Source organism: Canis lupus, chromosome 6, assembly GCF_048164855.1.
Source record: "Canis lupus baileyi chromosome 6, mCanLup2.hap1, whole genome shotgun sequence".
In the NCBI taxonomy this organism is placed as follows: Eukaryota; Metazoa; Chordata; class Mammalia; order Carnivora; family Canidae; genus Canis; species Canis lupus.
This window is the reverse complement of record NC_132843.1, coordinates 37,149,718-37,170,458: the sequence shown is the minus strand read 5'-3', so window position 1 is coordinate 37,170,458 and position 20,741 is coordinate 37,149,718. Positions and strand designations below refer to the sequence as shown.

The 20,741-nt window shown below is 40.6% G+C and overlaps 1 protein-coding gene and 1 long non-coding RNA gene across 3 annotated transcripts; one reads left to right on the top strand and one right to left on the bottom strand.

Annotated features, from left to right (window-relative positions):
• The first annotated feature begins 3,858 nt into the window (after positions 1-3,858).
• Positions 3,859-19,068, top strand: IER3IP1 (immediate early response 3 interacting protein 1). 2 transcript variants are annotated; one of them, XM_072829504.1, is made up of 5 exons: positions 3,859-4,100; positions 8,658-8,706; positions 8,801-8,846; positions 16,736-16,837; positions 17,909-17,943. In XM_072829504.1, the coding sequence occupies exons 1-4, from the start codon at positions 4,010-4,012 to the stop codon at positions 16,799-16,801; spliced, it is 252 nt and encodes an 83-aa protein (XP_072685605.1). In that variant the 5' UTR covers positions 3,859-4,009; the 3' UTR covers positions 16,802-16,837; positions 17,909-17,943. The 2 variants fall into 2 exon arrangements, with proteins under 2 accessions (XP_072685605.1, XP_072685606.1); XM_072829505.1 differs by lacking the exons at positions 8,658-8,706; positions 8,801-8,846 and having other exon boundaries at positions 3,869-4,100; positions 17,909-19,068.
• LOC140635233 (uncharacterized) lies at positions 4,935-18,235 on the bottom strand. The gene is made up of 2 exons (XR_012032598.1): positions 11,311-18,235; positions 4,935-9,957 (listed from the first exon to the last, which is right to left on the bottom strand). It is a non-coding gene; the product is annotated as an uncharacterized lncRNA (long non-coding RNA).
• Positions 19,069-20,741: the final 1,673 nt, after the last annotated feature.

Sequence of the window (20,741 nt, the reverse complement as noted above, 5' to 3'; positions counted from 1 at the left end):
GGCTTCTCTGGGGACAATAAACTATAGAAAAGCAAAAACCATGGAGACTGGTTAGGAGCTATTGCACTAATCTATACAAGAGATGATTGTGGCTTGCACCAGGGTATTAGTGGTAGAGAAGATAAGAAGTAGTCAGACTTGCATATATATTGAAGTTAAAGTCAACAGAACTTGCCAATAGATTGTATATAGAGTGTGAGACACGGAGATAGAGTGAAGGACAATCCAATGATTTTTCCTTGAACCACTGGAAGGACAGCGTTGCCATCAATTGAAATGGATGGCTTCAAGAGAAGTGGGTTTCAGAGGGAAATCAGGAATTCAATTTTGGGCAAGGTAAATTTGAGATGCTTATTAGACACCCAAGTGATAGTCATCTGGATGTATCACCTAAGGGTTCATGAGTGAGTTCCAAGTAGGAGATACAAATTTGGGAGTCTTTAGAGTATAGAAATGTTGTCAAGCTGTTAGAATAAATTAAATCACCAAGAATGACTGTGAGTAGAAATCTGTTGCTTCAAAGATACTATGGAACAATCCCAATATTTAGTGACTTAAAAAACAGTCATCTGTTATGGATCTGTACCTGGATAAGGGTTTGCTGATTTAGGCTGGGCCTGAGTGGGGGTAATTTGGCTCTGCTTCAAGTATCTCTTATCCTTCTCCTAGAACGAGTGGACTGGCTCAGGCATGGTTGTTGTTTGTCTTTTTTTCGTCCATGGCAATGTCAGAGGCACAAGAAAGAAACATATAATGCCTTTTGAGGTCCAGACTCAGAGTTGGCCCAGTATTACTTCCTTCTTAGTCTTTGGCCAAAGCAAGTCATATAGCGGAACCCAAAGCCAAGGATCAGCCAAATGATAAGGCAAAGTCACTAGTATATGGAAGGGATAAATTTGAGTTCAATAATGCCAATTTCTCATAAGTCCAAGGAGGAGTCCATCCTGGAGCACTTACCTTTAAAAGACTCCCCACTGAGCAGGGAGCCTGATACACGGCACATGGGGCTGGATCTCAGATCCTGAGATCATGACCTGAGCAGAAGGCAGATGCTTACTGACGGAGCCACCTAGGCACCCCTGAAAGTTCTAATTTTAAATAGGCCATATCCAGTTGGGGCTTTTTTTTCAAGCTACTGAAATACAGAATATGCATTTTACCCATTTCTTTTCTGGGGGGAAGATTTTTTTCTAAACTGAAACAACTGTTTAATAAATATATTTTTAAAACTCCAGGCTTTTAAATTTTTAGGAATTGTGGACATCAGAGGAACAATTCTTTTAAAAAATATAATCTGCTATTATCAGCTTAGTCTACAAGCTTGGATTTTTGAAAAATAGTGGATCAGATAATGTGGTACTAGTACTCGTACACTATCTTATATTTTAAGCTGCTTTTGCTAGATCTAGAGATTTGGGGGGGCTGAAGGAGCCTTAGAGATCATAATCACCTAATTTTATAGATGAAGTAACAGAGGCCCAGAGAGGTTAACCTGATTCTTTTGAAAATAAAAGAACTGAATCATGTGAGTCGTGACCCAGGGACGAGTGACACAAAGAGGTAACTGTGAGAGGCTTTACCCCACCTCTTCTGCATCTATCCCCATAATCTCCAGGCATCCTCCATGACTCCCCCTTCTCAGGAAATATACAATATTAGTCAAAACTGTGATTCACTGCTCAATGAAAGCTTCCAGACAGGCCCCCTGGGTGTCCTTCCTACTGTCCCAGCCCAAGGTAGAAATCCTGGATTGGTCACTGTGCATTTACAGGAGGACCTTCTTTCTCTATCACCAGGGTCTAGAGTTTTGTGGGCCTTGAAAAACTGAAGGATTTGTTGGTATCCTGTTGTTTTTTTTTATTTCCTTTACTTTATCTACTTCTGCCTCTCCCTACCTCATTTACATTTAGGGCTGATTTTAGAGGTAGTGTTTATGTCTGTGGGAAATAATGCATCTCTTCTTCCCTGTAGGTACTGACTAGCTGGCCTATTTAAGCTTAATTTCTTCTTGGGAGATTAACTAATTATTCTTTTCTTTGGGGGGCTTTGGGGGCTAGTGTCTCTTCCAGCAGCAGCAGCAGCAGCAGCAGCATGCACATGAGCTTCCAAAGTCTTTCCTGGAACTAATGTGCTGCCTTTCTATTTCCTATTTTAGGGGACCATGAGAAGTTCAGAATGTGATTAACTTGTATACTTGGCCTCAAACAATATCTAAAATTCAACATGATCAGACTCAGCTTCTTACTGCTGCTGTCAAAGACAAACAAAGCTAGACAGCAGTTACAATGGTAAAGACAGATTTTCATCAGTAATGTACTATTGCACTAAGCAAGAGGGTCAAATGCAAACTGACCTCAATTTCAGTTTGTACAGAGGTCACTGAACATTTTAAAGGGGGAAGAAAGGGAGGTGAACAGGGGCTCCACAGAGTCAGGGAAGTGAAAAATTATAAAAGGGTGGTCAGTGTAAATGTTGACTGGCCAGTTGTGATGGTTAGCTCGCAACTATCAAAGTTAGGATTGTACCCACCCACAGACAATGGGAAACAGAGGCCCTATTTTCCCAATGGGAACATTTTTTTTAAGATTTTATTTATTTGTTCATGAGACACACACACACACAAACACAGAGGCAGAGACACAGGCAGAGGGAAAAGCTGGGTACATGCAGGGCTGGGTACATGCAGGGCGCCCAACGTGGGATTTGATCCTAGGACTCCAGGATCACACTCTGGGCTGAAGGCGGCGCTAAACCGCTGAGCCACCTGGGCTGCCCCCAATGGTTACATTTTAAAGGAATGGCTTTCAGGTCAGAGACACATATTATAGGAGATGGCATATGTATCTCAAAGGGACAGGGGAAGGATTCACAGTTGTTGACCCTTTTTAACAAATGATCTAAGAAAGGGTGGTCAGGGGCCTATTTTCAGGTTGGCTAGAACAAACAGTAAATTCTTTGGGCAACGTTGAGCTTTCACAGGCAGACACTTTGAGGGGGTCTTGGGTCATCCTAGGGATGTGACCCTGAGCTGTTAGAAGCTATGTTACTGTTTAAGTCACTTAATGCAGGGCTAAGAGAGTGGATGAAATCTTTTGTGTTGAGAACCTGTAGTTTTTATAGGCTGAGGTTAAGGTCTAGTACAGAAGAGGGCTTAGAGGATCCCGGCTAGTTTGATCAAAGAAAGAATGTTTCTCACTGAGTAATTTTAGCACACGTAATTTTATTTTAATTAAAAAAAAAAACTTACTTGCCAAAGCCTCTTTATCTGTAAAATAGGAATATGAACGTCCTATAGAGCTCCCAGAACATCTACTACAATGCTGTCTGATAAACATACTATGCAAGCCTCACGTGTCATTTGTGTCCTCATAGACACATTAAAAAAAAGTAGAAGTAAAAAAAAAAAGTAGAAGTAAACAGTAAAAGTCATTTATTTATTTATTTATTTTAGGATTTTATTTATTCACAAGAAAGAGAGAGAGAGCACAAGCAGGGGGAGTGGCAGAGAGAGAGGGAGAAGCAGTCCTCCGGCTGAGCAGGGAGCCAGACGCTGGATCCCAGGAGCCCGGAATCATGACCTGCGCCCAAGGCAGCCTCCTAACCCACTGAGCCACCCAGGCGCGCCTGGTAAAAGTCAATAATTCATTTTATTTACCCAATATCATTTCAAGATGTAATCAACATTTAAAAATTAATGGGAGGTTTTACGTTGTTTTCGTCCCAAGTCTTTGAAACCGGCGTGTACAGTCTCACACTTCACGGCACCTCCAGCAGCCACGCGCGGCCGCCGGCTGCACAGTACGCTCCGCCCGCGCCGCCGCCGACCGCCGACCACACGCCCCCTGCTGACGTCGGCGAGGGGCGGGTCCCAGCCAGATGGGGCGGAGCTTGTGAGAGCGCGTTTGGGGCCTTCCGGGCTCCCGTAGGGGAGCGCCGGCCGTGGCGGCGCCACGTCCCCTGCGGCGGCTGGAGAAAGATCGGTTGGGCCTCGGGGCGGCTCCGGGCGGCCATGGCCTTTACGTTGTACTCGCTGCTGCAGGCGGCCCTGCTCTGCGTCAACGCCATCGCGGTGCTGCACGAGGAGCGCTTCCTCAAGAACAGTGAGTGGGGCCACGGGCCGGGCTGAGGGGGGCGGGGGGCGGGGGGCGGCGGCGGCGGCCAGTCAGGCCCAGTCAGGCCCAGTCAGGCCCAGTCAGGCCCAGTCAGGCCGCGGGGAGGGGACAGCCTGGGCTGCGACCGACGGGAGGCCCTTCCTCGGAGGGAGGAAGCCGAGCCACTTCCCTGTCACCGAGCTTGATCGTTCCACGGACGCCCCGTGTGCGGGACGCCGGGAGTCGGGATGGGGAGGGGTGCGGGGCAGGGCCTGGGGCGCCCCCGCGGGACCTTAGCTTAGGTTAGCGATCTGACGCGCCCCTCCGCGACCGCCGGCGGCGGAGCGAACCCGGGCTCTGAGGCTGTGACGGAGGGAGGGGCGTGGCCTGCTTTGGAGCTTGCGGGGATTAGAGGAATGAACTTGGTGAAGGCCGTAGGGTTCCCGGGTGTTGGAGGCTGGGGGGGAGGGAAGGCGTTCGGGTTAGCAGGGCGTCCGGCCTCCCACGTTCCAAGGAGAGTTTGTTCACGGTTTGGTGGGTGTCTGCCGTGTGCCAGGCTAGAATCTGAGAGTGCCAAGACGAGGAAGGCCCAGTGTGCCCGCGGTGACCACACAGTCCGGCGACTGCCGTGCCCCCCTGGGCAGACCACTTCTGGCCGCGTGAGGCGAAACTGAGACAGGGTGCCGCGCGACGTGCACCCTCTGCGCCGGTGCACCGAATAAAGTGTAGCGTCGTTTGTCTGTCCGCACACCAGGGATGTCTGTGTGACACACTGAAGCTCAACCCACCAGCAAGATTAACATCGATTCATCCATTCCTTCGGATTTACTGGGCACAAATTATGTGCCGGGCCCATGTAGTTTGGAGTGGAGGTTTCCGCGGTCACCCTGCCCTTCTAATGCCAGTTAATTTAAGTGAAAAATGAACAAGTGGCAATGACAAGTTTGCAGGATATTGTGAACGAAAAGGGCAGGGAGGGCAGCCCTGGGTGGCTCAGCGGTTTAGTGCTGCCTTTGGCCGAGGGCGTGATCCTGGAGACCCGGAATCGAGTCCCGTGTCGGGCTCCCTGCGTGGAGCCTGCTTCTCCCTCTGCCTGTGTCTCTGCCTCTCTCTCTCTCAGTGTCTCTCATGGATGGATAAATAAAATCTTAAAAAAGAAAAGGGCAGGGAAACACTGACCTGTGAATCTCTGAACACTTCACAGAGGAAGTGTGCCTAACCAAAAACCTAGTGAGTGAGTAAACGTTAATTGGGTGAAGGGTTGGGAGGGTGAGGAGTAAGAGCTTATGTGAAAACTGGGGCAGGTGAAAACCAGGTCTGAAGCAGGACAGTGACATGACCAGAGTTGTGTTATATGCAAGGTCCTTACTGCAGTGTGGATTATGGATTAGAAGGGTAGAATAGTGGGCGTAGGAAGTACCATGCCAAACAGGGCAAGTGGAAGTGGTGGGTATCCCAGTTGAGTGGGTCTGGTAATAATAATAATTAACACCTAACAGTGCATAGCAGAGTCTTCATCAAGTGCTTTACTTATATTGTGTAGCCCTCACAACAACCCTGTGAGATGGGTACTATTTTCATCCCCACATTACAGATGGGAAACCTGAAGTACAAAAGAAAGTCGGTAACTTTTTCCATGATCACACAGCTAGAAAGTGGCAGAGCTAGGATTTACCTTAGGCATTCTGACTCAGAAGTTCATCTCATCTCAACTATACTACACAGAAAAGTAGAAGATATATGGGGGTTGAATTGTACCCCCCCCCCCCAAAAGATACATTCAAGTCCTAACCTTTGGTACCTGACCTTATTTGGAAATAGGGTCTTTGCAGGTATCATCAAGTTGAGATAAGGTCACACTGGGTTAGGATCACCCTAGATCCAATGAGGTATCCATATAAGGAGAGAGGGATACAGAAACACAGGGCAAGAAGGCCAAATGACAACAGAGGCAGAGATTGGAATGTTGCAGCCAGAAGGCAAAGAATGCCAACGATTGCCAGTAACTACCAGAAGCAACGAGAGGCGTGGATGATGATCCTCACACCCCTAAAAGGAACTAAACCTGCTAACACCTTGATTTTGAACTTGTGGTCTCCAGAACTGGGAGAAAATACATTTCTGTTAAGCCGTTCAGTTTGTGGCATTTTGTTATGGTATTCCTAGGAGACTAATACACATCAGAAGATATTTTAAAGATAGAAAAGGCAGAATGTACTGTTTGGGCATTGGGATTGTGGGAGAGAGAAAAAAAGTCAAAAGATCTCTAGGTTTTCTAGCTTAGCAACCAAGTGGATTATATAGTACCTTTACCAAGTTAGAGAATCCTGGAGGAAAAATGAGGGCAACGGTAGTGGGTAAGAAGGTGAAAAGATAATAAAATAAGTTTTGGACGTAGTGAATTTGAGATTTCTGTGAGATATGCAAGTGAAGATTTGGAATAGTCAGTTGGAGTTAAGTCCATAGAACAGAAGCAAGAGCCACGGTGGAGACTGAATTTGAGTTTGTCAACCACAGATGATAAATGAAGCTGTGTAAAGAGATGAAATTGCTCAGGGAAAGAATACAATACAAAGAGAATTGGTGACCAGGACAGTCCCAGAATCTCTTCTAATATTTAATGTTTAGATAGAGATGAAAGAACTGACAGGAGAAATTGATGAGTGAGTAAAACGAGAAATGGGAAAATAGAGACAGTGGAGTTTCACAGAAGTCAAGGAGTGTTTGAAGGAGACATAGTACAACAGGGGCATGTTCTGAGAAATAAGAAAAGGACAGAAAAATGCCCTAAGGATTTAGGTAATAGAAGTCATTGGTGACTTTACACAAGCAGTTAAAACTGTGAATAAAATCGAAACTGGAATGTGTTGGGAAGTGAGTGGAAAGTGACAACAGGGAGATCACTGTAACCAACACAGTAATAAGGAACAAGTTTGAACTACTGCAAGAATTACCGAAAGGTGACAGAGACACAAAGTGAGCTGTTGGAAAAAAAAAATGGCACCGACAGACTTGCTTGACACAGGATTCCCACAAACCTTCAATACGTGGAAAACACACTATCTGGGAAGTGCAATAAAACAAGGTGTGCCTGTATAACACTGTATAAGTTTCAAGTGTACAGTGATCATTCTGTACAGGTATCTACTGTAAAATGCTTACCACAGTTAGTGGTGGTGAGAACACTTAAAATTTACTCTCAATGCAACTTTTCAGCGTATAGTACAGTATGGTTAACTATGGTTAACAGTAGTCACCATGCTGTACATTAGATCCCTGGAACTTACTTGCAACTGAAAAGTTGACCAGGAGCTTCCCATTTCCGTCACCACTCAACCCCTGGCAACCACCATTCTAGTCTCTATTTCTGTGAGTTTGATGTTTTTAGATTCTACATATAAGTGAGATAAAATATTTGGATTATTTCACCTACTATAATACCCTTAAGATTTACTCATGTTACAAATGGCAGGTTTCCCTTCTTTTTTATGGCTGAATAATATCCCATTTTATTATACACCACTTTTTTTTTTCATTCGTCTGTGCATATGTATATTGTTTCCATACCTTCGCTGTTGTGAATAATGCTGAAATGAACATGAGAGTGCAAATATCTCTTCAAGACAGCGATTTCATCTCTTGGAGAAATACTCAGAAGTGGGATTGCTGGATCATATAGCAGTGCTATGTTTAAGTTTTTAAAAAAAGATTTATTTGTTAGAGAGAGTGGGGGCAGAGGGAGGGAGACTCTCAGGCAGACTCCCTGCTGAGCGTGGGGCTCGATCTCATGACAGTTATAACCTGGGCCAAAACCAAGAGTTGGATGCTTAACCAATTGAGCCACCGAGGCATCACAGTAGTTCTATATTTTTAATTTTTTGAGGAATCTCCATATTCTTCTTCAGTGTGGCTGTACCCATTTACATTTCTGTTAACTATGCACAAGGGTTCCCTTTTCCACATACTTTTATTCATTATTTCAGCTTTATGTATAGTTTGAAATCCAAGGGCATGATGCCTCCAGCTTTCCTCTTTCTCAAGATTGCTTTGGTTATTTGAAATCTATTGTAGTAACACAGCTGATGTCACTTCTGTTTAGTGTTGTACTGGATATTCTAGCCAGGGCAATTAGATGAGTAAAAAAGAAATAAGAGACATCCAGATAGTGAGGTTGAAAAAGTAAAAATATCTCTTGTTTGCAGATGATATAATCCTGTGTATATATGGGGGGGGGGTTTACTAAAAAACTTCGAACAAATAAATGAGTTCAGTAAGTTTGCAGTTCCTGATGAGATCAGGAACAAAAATTAGTTGTTTTTCAATACATAAACAATGAACAATTTAAGATGAAATTAAACAATTTCATTTACAATATAAATAGTAAAATACTTAGGGATAAATTTAACTGAAGTGCAAGTCTCATACTATGAAAACTATAGGGCATTGTTGAATGGAATTAAAGAATAAAGATATTCTTAAAGTTAATTAAAATAAAGACATCCGTGTTCAGGGATCGGAAGACTTGAGATCATTAGGATGACAATACTTAATATTATTGATTTACAGATTTAATGCAGTGTCTATCACAATCCCAGTTGACTTTTTGCAGAAACTGGTAAGTTGCTTATAGAAGAAATGGACCCAGAATTGCCTAAACGATCTTGAAAGAGAATACAATGCCCAGACCTTACTTCAGACCTGCATTTAAGTTTTCCAGAAGTGAAGTTCAGCAGTGTCTTCTCCAGATTTCTGCAGGTGACTTAGCTTTCTGCCCCTAAATTAAAATTAACCACTACAAACTGTTCAAATGGCCCAGAAATGTTAATACTTCGCCTCCTAGAACTTTATCTTCATTTCCTCTTCTCTGCAGAAGTAGCACAGATATTTTCTCTGAACATGTGTTTTGAATATGGTCTCAGAGCTAAGGCATAAATGCCACATTGGCTTGTCTAAGTGGATAAGCTGTTGTTTTAAAATCTCTCACAGTGCCCAGCTGGCTCAGTCTGTAGAGCTTGCCGCTCTTGATTTCAGGATTATAAATTCAAGTCCCACATTGGGTGTGGTGCTGACTTAAAAAAAAAAAAAAAAAACACCTCCCTTTATTCAAGGGCAGCTGGCTGACTCAGAGGACCATGTGACTCTTGATCTTGGGGTTGTGAGTTCGAGGCCCATGTTGGGTATAGCAATTACTACCTAAAAAGTGAAATATCTGAATATGTTTTTAAATAGAATTTTAAAATATTTTAAGTACTTGTTAAATATTATTCACGTAGGCTCTTAACTCTTGCCTAGATTTTTATAGTAACCGTCTCACTGGTCACCCTCCCTCCAGTTTTGTTGCTCTCTGTTCTACTTTCCAAGGAAGGTGAACGTGTTCCTCAAGGGTTTGAAGTTCTTGAGTTCTTTTCTCTAGTACCCATAGCCTCCCAATATAAAAGTCACACTCCCTTATGTGACTTATAAGCTCACCATAATGTGTCCCTTCTTCTCTGTCCTTCCCTTTCTTTTTCCCTTTCTTTCCGTGGGGCTCTCCTTCACTGCTGAGCCTTTATACATACATACATTGTCTGCCTTCGGCAACATTGACTTACCTCGTGCTGTTCTTTTAAGGCCTACATCCGCCATTTGCCTCTCCCAGAAACCATCACTGACCTGTTCCATGGGTTGTAGCACCACTGCAGTTTCCTTTCAGGTCTTCTCCAGTGGACTGATGACAAAGTATCATAGACTGGGTAGCTTGAACAACAGAAATTGATTTTCTCACAGTTCTAGATAGAGATTGGAAGTCTAAGATCCAGGTCGAGTTCTGGTGAGGGCTATCTTCCTGGCTTGTAGATGGCCGTCTTCTCACTGTGTCCCCATATGGCTAGGTGAGGGAGACAGGAAGGAATCAAGATCTCTCTCTTCCTCTTTTTTGTAAGACTGCAGTCCTATCAGATTAAGATACTACCCTTACAATCCATTTAACTGTAATTACCTCCTTAAGACCCCATTTCCACATGGGCTTCAACATAGGAATTTAGGGGGAACACAATTCAATCCATAGCCAATAGTGAAATTATTACAAGGTATTACTGATTCAGGGTTAAAAAACTGCTCCAGAGCCAGTCAACAATAGAGTTTAGAGTAGTGAGGGCTGTATGAGCTGAAGTAATGGAGGGAGAATTCCTAAAGGAAGTAGATGTTAAGCAGTTAACCAGGTGTGCACAAATACAGAGAAATGAGCAAGGCATCCTACAAGCCTTGTGTGATAGTCATGGTATGAGCATGGCAGTTTATAAAACATTGAGAAAACCATGCAGACATGTAGGTTTCTCTGTAAATACATACTCCTAAAAAGCATTTATTGCATTTCGTCCCAGATTAAGTAGAAATTACTATGTTGAACTGGGAATTAATTACATTGATCCAAGAGAGATTAGTCCAAGTATAACAGATCATTTACTTCAATATTGATCTTTTTGATCAAGGTAATTTTTTTAAACCTTAGATTAGCAGAGTTTTTTATTCTGGAGTTTTGGGGCACTTTTGCACCTGTGGTAGCATTTGATTCACATGTGAACTTGGTGACACTGACAGAATGAAGCACGCTCATCTCTTTTGCACGCATGGAAGCTAATCTTAGACTGAGATTTGCCCAGGGTCAGCCAGCCTTCGAAACTGTATTAATATGTTTAATACTAATACTAACTGCACTAATACTTTCCTTCTGCATGTATCTGACTGAGGGTTATTGGCTGAATCTGGATGGATTGCCTTTTGTGTACGACTTTTTGAAGTCTGAGCAACAGAAGAACATTTTTGGTGTTTGCAATAAGTAATTTTTTTATATTTAACTCGATTCCTGAAATTATGGCATCAACCAGTTCTGGCTGGTCTTATCTTTTTTTTTTTTCTAGGCCTTCTAGCTATGGAAGTGTCAAGAGAGCTACAGAATTAAGTCTTTTTCCTTTAAAAAAAAAAAACAAAAGCAAAGCTCTTTAAAGCTTTGGCCAGTTTCCTTAGGAAAACAACTGAGACTCCCTAAGTAGCAGTTGGAGGGAGAACTATTTGTTATAGTAAAAGATAATCCATGGCATCTGGTCCTTTACTTGTCACCTTTATGTTTGCCCATGGAATATCTAGTCAAATTATTTACTCTCTCCACCTAAAATTTAGTTTTCTTTTCATTCTGATGACATGAGAATAGAGACTAGGCTAAAAATAATTAATAACTTACTATTTTTTAAAAATTACTTCAGTGCTGATGCTTAAAATGTGGCACTCCCAATATTGTAGAGTTTTATCCTGTTGTGTTGAACAGTTTATTCAGTGTTGGAAAATACTTTTTTTTTTTTTCAGGCAGTCTCTCCTCTTATAGTGTAAAAACATATATTCAGACATCTTTGAAACAGATCTAAAAAAAAAAGATTGTTGGGAATTATGCTTTCTAACAAAAATTGAGTGCATGATCCATAATATACTGAAAACAAGTCCTTTTTACCATCTAAAAGATTGTGGCTGTGAGTGGAGAGGACTGATAATTTTAGCAATGGTAAATTCAAGAAAAGCAAATAAAGGAAAAAAACCAACAATACCATTTAAAGCTGGTTTTAAAACATAATTCTAATATCCAGAGTGACTCATGGGTGAAGCCTTTCCATTTGTAGACCCTGTCCCTGCCCTCAGGGTATTCATGCCCTGGAGAGGAAGGCCTAATTACAGAGGGGTTTCCCCAGTGGGTGAGTATCATTACAGGGTTTCTTTTTAAATTTCATATTTCTTTTTATCAAAGCAGTGTAAATGTGTGTGTCTGGTTGTTAAAGTAAAAAAGTTCTCGTGTTTATGAAGATAGAAGCCTCCTGCCCTGTCTCTCATCAACCTGAGCCCTGTTTCTCAAAAGCAGTTATTTTCAACTCTTCCAAGTTTTGAGCCACTGATATACTGTTGTGGAAGGGTTTAGTATCATTATACCATCAGCAGCACATTTGTGCTCATGAGAGCATAAGTACACACACTTTTCCCCTCCCCCATCTCCCATCTCCAACCAGTTGTTGGTAATATTGGTATTCCATATTTATATTACTGTCACTGAGTATTGCTCACTGCTGAACAATAAAAAACGATGTCATTTTTCTAGTTGATTTGTGGTTTGGATATAGAATTCTAGAGTGGAACTAATTTTTCGGTGTTTTGAAGAACTGTTCCACCTAATTTTCTCATTTCTAGTACTGACATAAAGAACTCTGATGCCATTCTGTTCCCTGATACTTTGTAGAACCTGACTTGTCTCTCTGAAAGCCTTTAGGGTGTTCTATCTTCAGAGGGCTGAGATTTTATAAAAATGTAGCAACATGTGGGCTTTTTTTGTTGTTGTTTTGTTTTTTCTAATTCATTGGATTGTTTTGTTTAACGGCTCATGTCCTTCAGTTCTGCACTATTACCTCTTAATATTTCTTTGGTATTTCTTCCTATTTTTTCTTCTCTCTGGAACTCCACTTATTTTGACAGATTGATATTCTTTCTTTTTCCCTTAGCCTTGTCTGATAGGTTTCCTCAACTTAATCTGTCAACCTCTTGAACTTCTTATGGTAATGTAGCAAGAATAAGAGCTCTGTCTTAATTCCTTAATGTTCCTTTTTTATGGTATACTGTTCTTGTTTCATAAGTACAGTAGCTTTTACTCTCTGTGGATGTTCATTTTAAAAATGTTTTCTTCCAAGGTTCCTGGCTGGCTCAGTCAGTAGAGCATGAGACTCCTGATCTTGAGGTCATGAATTTGAGCACCTTTTTGGCATAGAGATTATTTTAAAAAATAAAGAATAAACCAATCACTTAAAAAAATAGTAAAAATACTTTCTTCTACTTTTTGCACTGTCTCTTCCTCAAGTCTCCTTTTTCTGTTTTTGCTCTGTCTTTCCATGTTACAGATTGTTTCTTCTTGACAGTTCATTTTTAGGTGTAGAGCACAGAGAGGCTCACTGGAAGCTGTGTGTGTGTGGTTGGGACTTGTTTACTGGAGGGCCTCACTGGTGCTTGAAGAAGTTGTCTTGTTGAGACCCACTCCCCCAACCACCCATGACAATATCTGAAGTTTTTCTTTCTGGGCAGCTGGCCAATTTCCAAGTAATTTTCTGACTTCCTGCCTGCAGGATGTGGTACATGACCAGATTTAGAGATGAGCAGAGGAGATGGGCAAGAGTCTGACACTGGTGTGCAGACCTTCATTCCCAGTACTCACAGCTGATGTCCCCAGGCCCAGAGCTTCTGTGATTCTCTGCTGAGAGTAAACCTGTTGTCTTTGATGACAACAAAGTCATCACACTCACATCAAGAGTGTGAGAAGCACATTCTTCTATCAGCCAAGTCTAGGGAAGGAGATTGGAGGGTGGAGGGGTGGAGCTAACTGCTCTTAATGTAGACTGTCAGTGAGTCCTTCTGTTTTTTGTCCCCATTGCCCAAACTGGTACTCTGAGGTCTCTCACCTTCCCAGGGTTCTCATTCTTAGCACAAGTTACCTGAGTGTTTTATTATGTGCTCCCTGCAGAGTTTAGGTTTCTGCTTTCTCCACTAAGTCAGTTACTCTTCATTTATTTTTTATTGTCCAAATTTTGATTGACTTCACTGGCCTGAAGACTTCTCTTTTATTAACCTATATCCTTTACTGTCATTTTTAGCAGGGTTTCAGGAGAAAGCTAAAATAAAAATGAGTATCCATTGGTGAGGTTCAAAGTTCAGGACATGCTACCCCAAAATATGACACCTTGGCATTATTAAGTATCTTCAGCTGAAGGAGTTTGAGAAAATTGCAGAAGCAGGACAGTCACTCTTACCATCTGCTCCCCATTCCCCTTGCCCTCTTTGCTCAAAGCCAGCACTTAGTCTCCCATGTGAAGGATACCCTCCCTGTGCCTGGAGGAAGGGAGACATCCGTATCACCAGAGAGGAAGGCTGTAGAAACAAACATTGTTACTTTTCCATCATTTATTACCACCACTCCCAGTTCAAACTTCTTTATCTTATCAGTTCCTCACAAATGTCTCAAAAGCTTTCTGCTCTAGTCACTTCTTTGGGTCTTCATTCTCTTCTGAAGGTTCCCATGTACATGTAAAAAGTTAGTAGAATTTGTATGCTTTTCTTCTTTATCTACTTTAAGATTTTATTTGGGAGAGAAAGGCAGAAGGAGAGAGACACAGAGCTCAGGCCCACGACCCTGAGATCATGACCTGAGCTGAAACCAAGAGTCACCAATTGAGCCACCCAGGTGCCCCTTATCATTGTCATTTTTAGGCCTAGTCAGGGACCTTAGGAGGGTCAGGGTTAACTTTCCTCTCCAACCCCATCATGTTGAATCAGAGCCATACTGCTCTTTTATTGTACAGAGCTGTTAAAGAGGTTTCTGCAGGTTATCCCAGCCATATTGCTTCTCCATAGAAATCTTCCTGTAGCAGTTATGCAGGCTGGAAGGTTGGAAACTGACACAGCTGATGGTAGGTGGTCATTTTATGTGTCCTTTATGTCTAGAGATGGATATGAAATAGTTTTTTTACTGTGCTGTAAGTGGGTGAAGGCTGGTGCTACAATTGAACTTAGATTACAAAAAGAGGACTGCCATTTAGTGGACAATACTGATGGAGCTACTTGAACACTGAGACAGTTACTTGGAGGAAGGACATCATGGTAAAGCTAATAATAGAGTAAAAGCAAATGTTGAAGTGGAATAAGTATATTTGCTTGCTGGAGAGAGTAGATCCTGAGTAGGAGGGTGATGCCCAGGCAGGTATATTTTCTAAAATTACTTTTAGCTTGAATAGATGTGTACATTTAATATTGGAGGATCTCTTTCCCCTTTTTCCTAAAGCTACAGTGGAATGGTCTACGGTTTCATGTTATAACTTCCTGTGTCATAAAAATTAAGAAATAAGAGTTCTTTGGAACTGTGATCCTAGAATATACCTTATTTCACCTTATCCAGATTAACTCGGGCTTTTATCATTCACTTCAATTCCATAAACATATACTAAGTACTTGCTGGGGGTAGGGGTGCGGGAAAGGGGGAAGGTGAAGAAAGACTCAATTTAGTCCCTATCTCTCAGGATTTTATAGTCTAATGAGAGACACTTGGAAAGAGCTAACCAAGAAAGAGAACAAAATCACCACAGTCAGGAGGCTGTTTGGGGAGCAGAGAGAAGGAAGGTTTATTATGACATGAGAAGGAACGAGGAAAGGCCCTGACACAGAAGTCTGACCGAGATTCAGAAGCTGCCTTTCACATGTCCGGCAGATAGTGGGCATCGATTGTGAATAGGAATACTTGGAAGGTGTAGTAGTGGGGTATAGGGCCAGGTCAGTTTCAGGAGTTCGAACTATATTTGGTAGGCAGTGGGAATCATCATGTGATTGCGAGGTGGGAAGACCAGACCCTGTAAGGGAGGAAACTCAAGGTGTTGAGACAGCTGGATTACAGAGGCATCTGTTGAAAAGAGTCCGGCAAGAGATCATAGAGGCTAATTGTAGCCACTGTAATGGTGGCTGTAGTGTACAAACGCAAAACAGCGACACCCCTGTGGACCGGGTCAGTTGTCAGCACAACTCGAGCTAGGCCTTGAAGGGAGAGTGTGAGTCAAAACCCATCAGCTCTCTTATGACTTGAACTTTAAATTAGTTTTATCCCACAATATATCTCAGGGTTGATGGGACCAAAAAAGCAAGCAACCATTTTTTATGTCAACAAAATAAAAGTTGATTAAATGAAGTGCAGTCTTGTTTCCTGAGACTTGATTCTTCCATGTATAAAATAAAGACCATCTTCAAGTTTAAGGGCCAGCATGTCAGGAACTAAGCCCTATAGTCATAGGAGATACAAAGTAATGTAATGTAAGGTATGAAAAAATGGCCCTGAAATGCAGACATGAGAAAGATAAGTTGCAGAAATAAGGACTTGTATAGGTCTTAAGAAGAATATATGGCAGTAAAGAAAGAACTAGCAGATAGAGGGAAAGAAATAATGATTTATAATATCAGGAAAGTGATACAGAAGAAGATAAAAGACTATTTTATGGAGAATAAGTGGAGTAGTGGGCTAAATTCCACAGCTAGAATTGAGAAATGAAGAGAGTGATGAAGGGGGGAAAAGATGTCCCCCTGCCAGCAGGATAGAGCATACTCTGAAAGCCTAAGCAAGCCGTGGCCATGTTTACATTAAAATTTCCCCAAGTAATGTAGATAGTGCATCTCAACATTTTTATAGTGATAATTGTGTTGGATTTTATAAATTGTGAATTGAGTTAATCAATTATTGAGTTTGACAGTATACTTTGGTTTCCAGTTCCAACCTGAAAAATGTTTTGTTTGAAAAAAAGAGGAAAAAAAGTCAGGATGTCACAGCAGTCATCTTCACTGAATTAAATGCCATGGAATAATTTAGACTGTAATCTATTTTATAAAATCAACGTGAAAATGAAGTAAGATTGTTGGTGCTATCAAAAGTAAAAAATATACTCTACAATATTTAATCAGTATTGTAACTTTTAAGTCAGCTAACTTTATATTTTATGTTTTTAACAAAGACTCAAGCTAATCTTGATTCAACGATGACTAATGAGGGAGCAAGGCAAGTGCATAATAAATTTTAACACAGCTAATCATTTTTTTATATTATGCAGTTGGCTGGGGAGCAGACCAGGGAATTGGTGGATTCGGAGAGGAGCCAGGAATTAAATCTCAGCTAATGAACCTTATTCGATCTGTAAGAACTGTGATGAGAGGTAAGAAGAAAAACTAGTAAAACGCTTTTTAAGTTTTAATTTTGTGGTTTTGATTTAAGTAGCAAAGCTTCTGAGAGTAAATACTATCACACACCGTTTTTGCAGTGAAGTTTTTTTTTCTCTTTATCCTGGCTTTACTGTTTAGTAGTTACTAGTTTCTTAGTTTACCTCTTACTTCTGTCTAAACCACTTGATGAAAATGGAATGCTCAATGGTATAATCTGTTCCTGTGTTACCTCTCAGACCTGAAAGCAGTGTTCTCACCTTTTGGAAATTCTGTTGCTTCAAGTAGTAAAGTCATCTAGAGTCCTAGAAGGCTTTAAGAGAAAAATAAAGATCCCATATCTGCCAGTCTATTGGAAATTATTTTAGAGAAACTGGCAAAAGGATTCAGAAGTTTTTATTTAAAATCATTAAAATTAGGGTCTCTGTCTCCCTCTTTCTTTGTTAGCTGTTTTGATCACAACTTTGGGTAGAATGATAAATAAGTTCATTCTTAATTTAGTGGTGAAACTGTGGAATCTTTTTTTTTTTTTTTAAGATTTTATTTATTCATGAGAGACACACAGAGAGCAAGAAAGAGAGAGAGAGGCAGAGACACAGACAGAAAGAGAAGCAGGCTCTATGCAGGGAGCCCGATGTGGGACTCGATCCTGGGACTCCAGGATCATGCCCCGGGCCAAAGGCAGGCACTAAACCACTAAGCCACCTAGGGATCCCTGTGGAATCTTTACTCTTTATTTGTAATGTCAAAAGTCACAGCCATGTGGATCTACTTCTGCCTGGGCCTGGTGTGTTTCTGTGTTCCAGCCCTGCACCAGCACCATTCACAGATATTTCATATTGAGCTACTTGTACCAGTGTGACCCTTACCGCAATCACACAAGCCTTCTTTAAAATAAGTTTTGGGTTTTATGATCCATTGCATGTTCTCTTGTTAGAACTATTTGCAACATGATTATGAATGACATATTATTCGATATTTTCATCCTTCCTGGATGCTAGTAACTATTACTTAGGGTTTTTTCTGCTATTTTCTTCACAGTAACAAACTTTCTTTTTTCTTTGCAGTGCCCTTGATAATAATAAACTCAATTGCCATTGTATTACTTTTATTATTTGGGTGAAGAATAGTGAGTGAAATGAAGACTCAGAAGAAGAGATGCCAGCAGAAGTTATTATGTCAGTCATTATTGGAATATACATGTTTTAGCTGGTCGTCCTCGCACTTGACAAAAATGTAAACTTGACAATAAAACCAGAGTCCCTATTTATCTGATTTTTAAAAAAATGTTGCACTTATAGTTTCATTACAAAAAGATGAGATCATCAGAGGCAGTAACTATCCAGGATTGGAATACATTTGACAGTTGTTAATAAAAGGTCATGCTGTCGTAAAGATTGTTAGAAGGGTACAGGACTGTCACTTGTTTATAGAGATTTTTCTCTCTCACTTCTCAGGGATAATTTTTTTTCTCAAAGTTTTGAAGTTCCTTGTGACTTAACTATGATGTGAGAATGATTATCTTCCTAGATAAAATGTAAAGGATTTTTTAAAAGTAATTACATATAAAATGATAATTTGAATAATTTAACTTTCAACTCTGTCTATATATCATTTCGGCTATGACAAATTCAAATTTATAGCAACTATTGAGCAGTACTCTCTGACTTCAGGGAGAATTCTAATTTTATAAGTTAGTCATACAATGATTATGTTTTTAAGTTCTTTTTCATGCATTTATTATTTTATTAATTGGCCTGAATAAGACCAGACCACTATCTACATATTTCCATTGGTAGAAAAATCTAAGTAGAAAGTTTATGCCCTTTTTACAATAATGACGTCTTTTTCAAAATCAGCCTAAATATAAGCCTGCAAAGCAATCCTGTTAATCACAATCACAAACTATATTATTTAAGAAAACTATTGTGAAGCGTTTACCTCTCCCCCAAATTATCACGTTTCCATTTTTTGGAGTAGCATGTTAAGGGGTGTTAAGTTTTAATTCTTCATTCTGTCAATAGAGTCATGCTACATAAGCTTTTTGTTTTGTTTTTATATTCTTAAACCATTCCATATTTGCTCATCCCATAATATAGTTTTATGCAGGAAGATTAAGATTATGTAAATGGGCTTTCTGGAAATTATCAGTTATAACAGTTTAAAGGGATAGAGTGGCATCTTTGTTTATAGAACATTTGTAAATAAAGTTAAATTTCTAAGTCAAGCACTTGTTTTTGTGCCTTGCCTATCAGTGTTAACTGAATTAATCTCATTTCATGTGTGCCACACTGGTTATATATTTTCGTTGCTGTAAAATCACTGAGTATAGATTTGATGAAAGTAAATGTTATAGTCAATGAATTAATGGAATTTGCTGATGACTGTCAAGAAGACTCATGAGCAACTTTTTATTCCATGACTTAGGTTACTTCTAAAACTTTGGAGTAGGTACTGAACGCTGGTTGGCCATGCCTGAATTCAAGATAGATGACCTTTGGGCCGCAGGCTTGCAGCTGAACCAAACAGTTGTACTAGGGATTCTTAGTTGATTATCTGGCTTATGTGAATAAGTAACATATCTGGCACTTAGAAGCAGTGTTCTTTTGGCCTCACAAAGATCCAATGCTTGAGGCCAAGTTTAAGTCACTGAACAGATTCAACAGATACAGTTAACTGAGAGCATTCCCATTTCTCCACAGGCCATACAGAATTTTTAAAAGAAAGAAAAGAGAGACCTTGGTCTGATGCCATGTTCTTGTAAAACTTCATACCTTCATGCACATTTAGTAGCAGGATACCATCCAAGTTCAGACTCCATTGGAGAGCAGTCATAGCAGGGCAGCATCTGAGTATTCTGTAGCTAAGTGGTTCTGAGGAGAGTGGAAACACTAAATATAAAAATGTTTCTGGAGGCCACAGTTCTAGCTTCAGTGTGCCTGAAGGGAGGTCTGTAAGCTTTCACAGGTTAGTCCTGATTTCTCCAGAGCAGTTGAGATTCCATAACTATAAGTATCTTAGTTGACAGTAACTTGAATATCTCCTTGTCTGCTCACATCCTCCCCCTTAGCCATTCTCATTGTTAACAATTGGTGATCATTCTATACTCTAAATATCCGAAATGTTGGTGGTCCTTATGTATTCTGATCCTGTGTCTATATGCTTCTCACCTATCAAGAAGGATCCTGGTTCAAGTGTAGATGTTAACCAGATTCATACCTGGGTCCTTAAGTACAGTGGTTTTCAAGTTTTGATCATTAATGCTAGAACCAGATTCCAAAAGGGATAACACAAAACTGTAATGCTACACTATCTAGAACAGATGAGAGCAGTCCATTTATTTATTTCTAGTTGAAGCAGGGATGGGGCCCAAAAGCCCACGGTTCAACCTGTACCCTACCCTTGTCATCCTTCCTAAGGCACTTCCACAAAACTCTTAAGTTTTCAAAACTTAGTTTAAAAGTATCTTAAAAAAAGAAAATCTCTAGTTAGAGTAGGCAGTGTGATCTGTAGTCTACGGGTATATGCTATCACTTGATTGTACATGTACTCATGAAATGACTTGAGAGAAAGCAATGTATTTGTAGTAAAAAGAGTGGGAGGCAGGATATTTCTAAAATGCCAAACAAAACCTTTTATCATGACTTAAGACAAACTTCGTAAGACCTCAGTTTTCAGTTGCTTCCTCTGTAAAACTGGTTAAGAACTATTTCAGAAGAGAACTCTCCAGGTAATTTATATATGTATACCTTTCCCAGGTCACTAATCTTTGATTCTAGATGTACCTCAACCAAAGAATTGTTCTCCCGAAGTGTTTTTGATGAAATAAATCACTTTCTCAGTGCCTCATAGTTTCAAAGTTATTTCAGATAATAAAACTTTGATACTAAGCAAAATGGA

What these genes read in the sequence shown, in the direction of transcription:
- IER3IP1 (XM_072829504.1), top strand. Translation starts at nt 4,010, where the DNA reads ATGGCCTTTACGTTGTACTCGCTGCTGCAGGCGGCCCTGCTCTGCGTC. An exon ending in GGAGCGCTTCCTCAAGAACA is followed by an intron (nt 4,101 to 8,657) that starts GTGAGTGGGGCC and finishes ATTGATTTACAG; the next exon opens with ATTTAATGCAGTGTCTATCA. An exon ending in TCTTCTCCAGATTTCTGCAG is followed by an intron (nt 8,847 to 16,735) that starts GTGACTTAGCTT and finishes TATATTATGCAG; the next exon opens with TTGGCTGGGGAGCAGACCAG.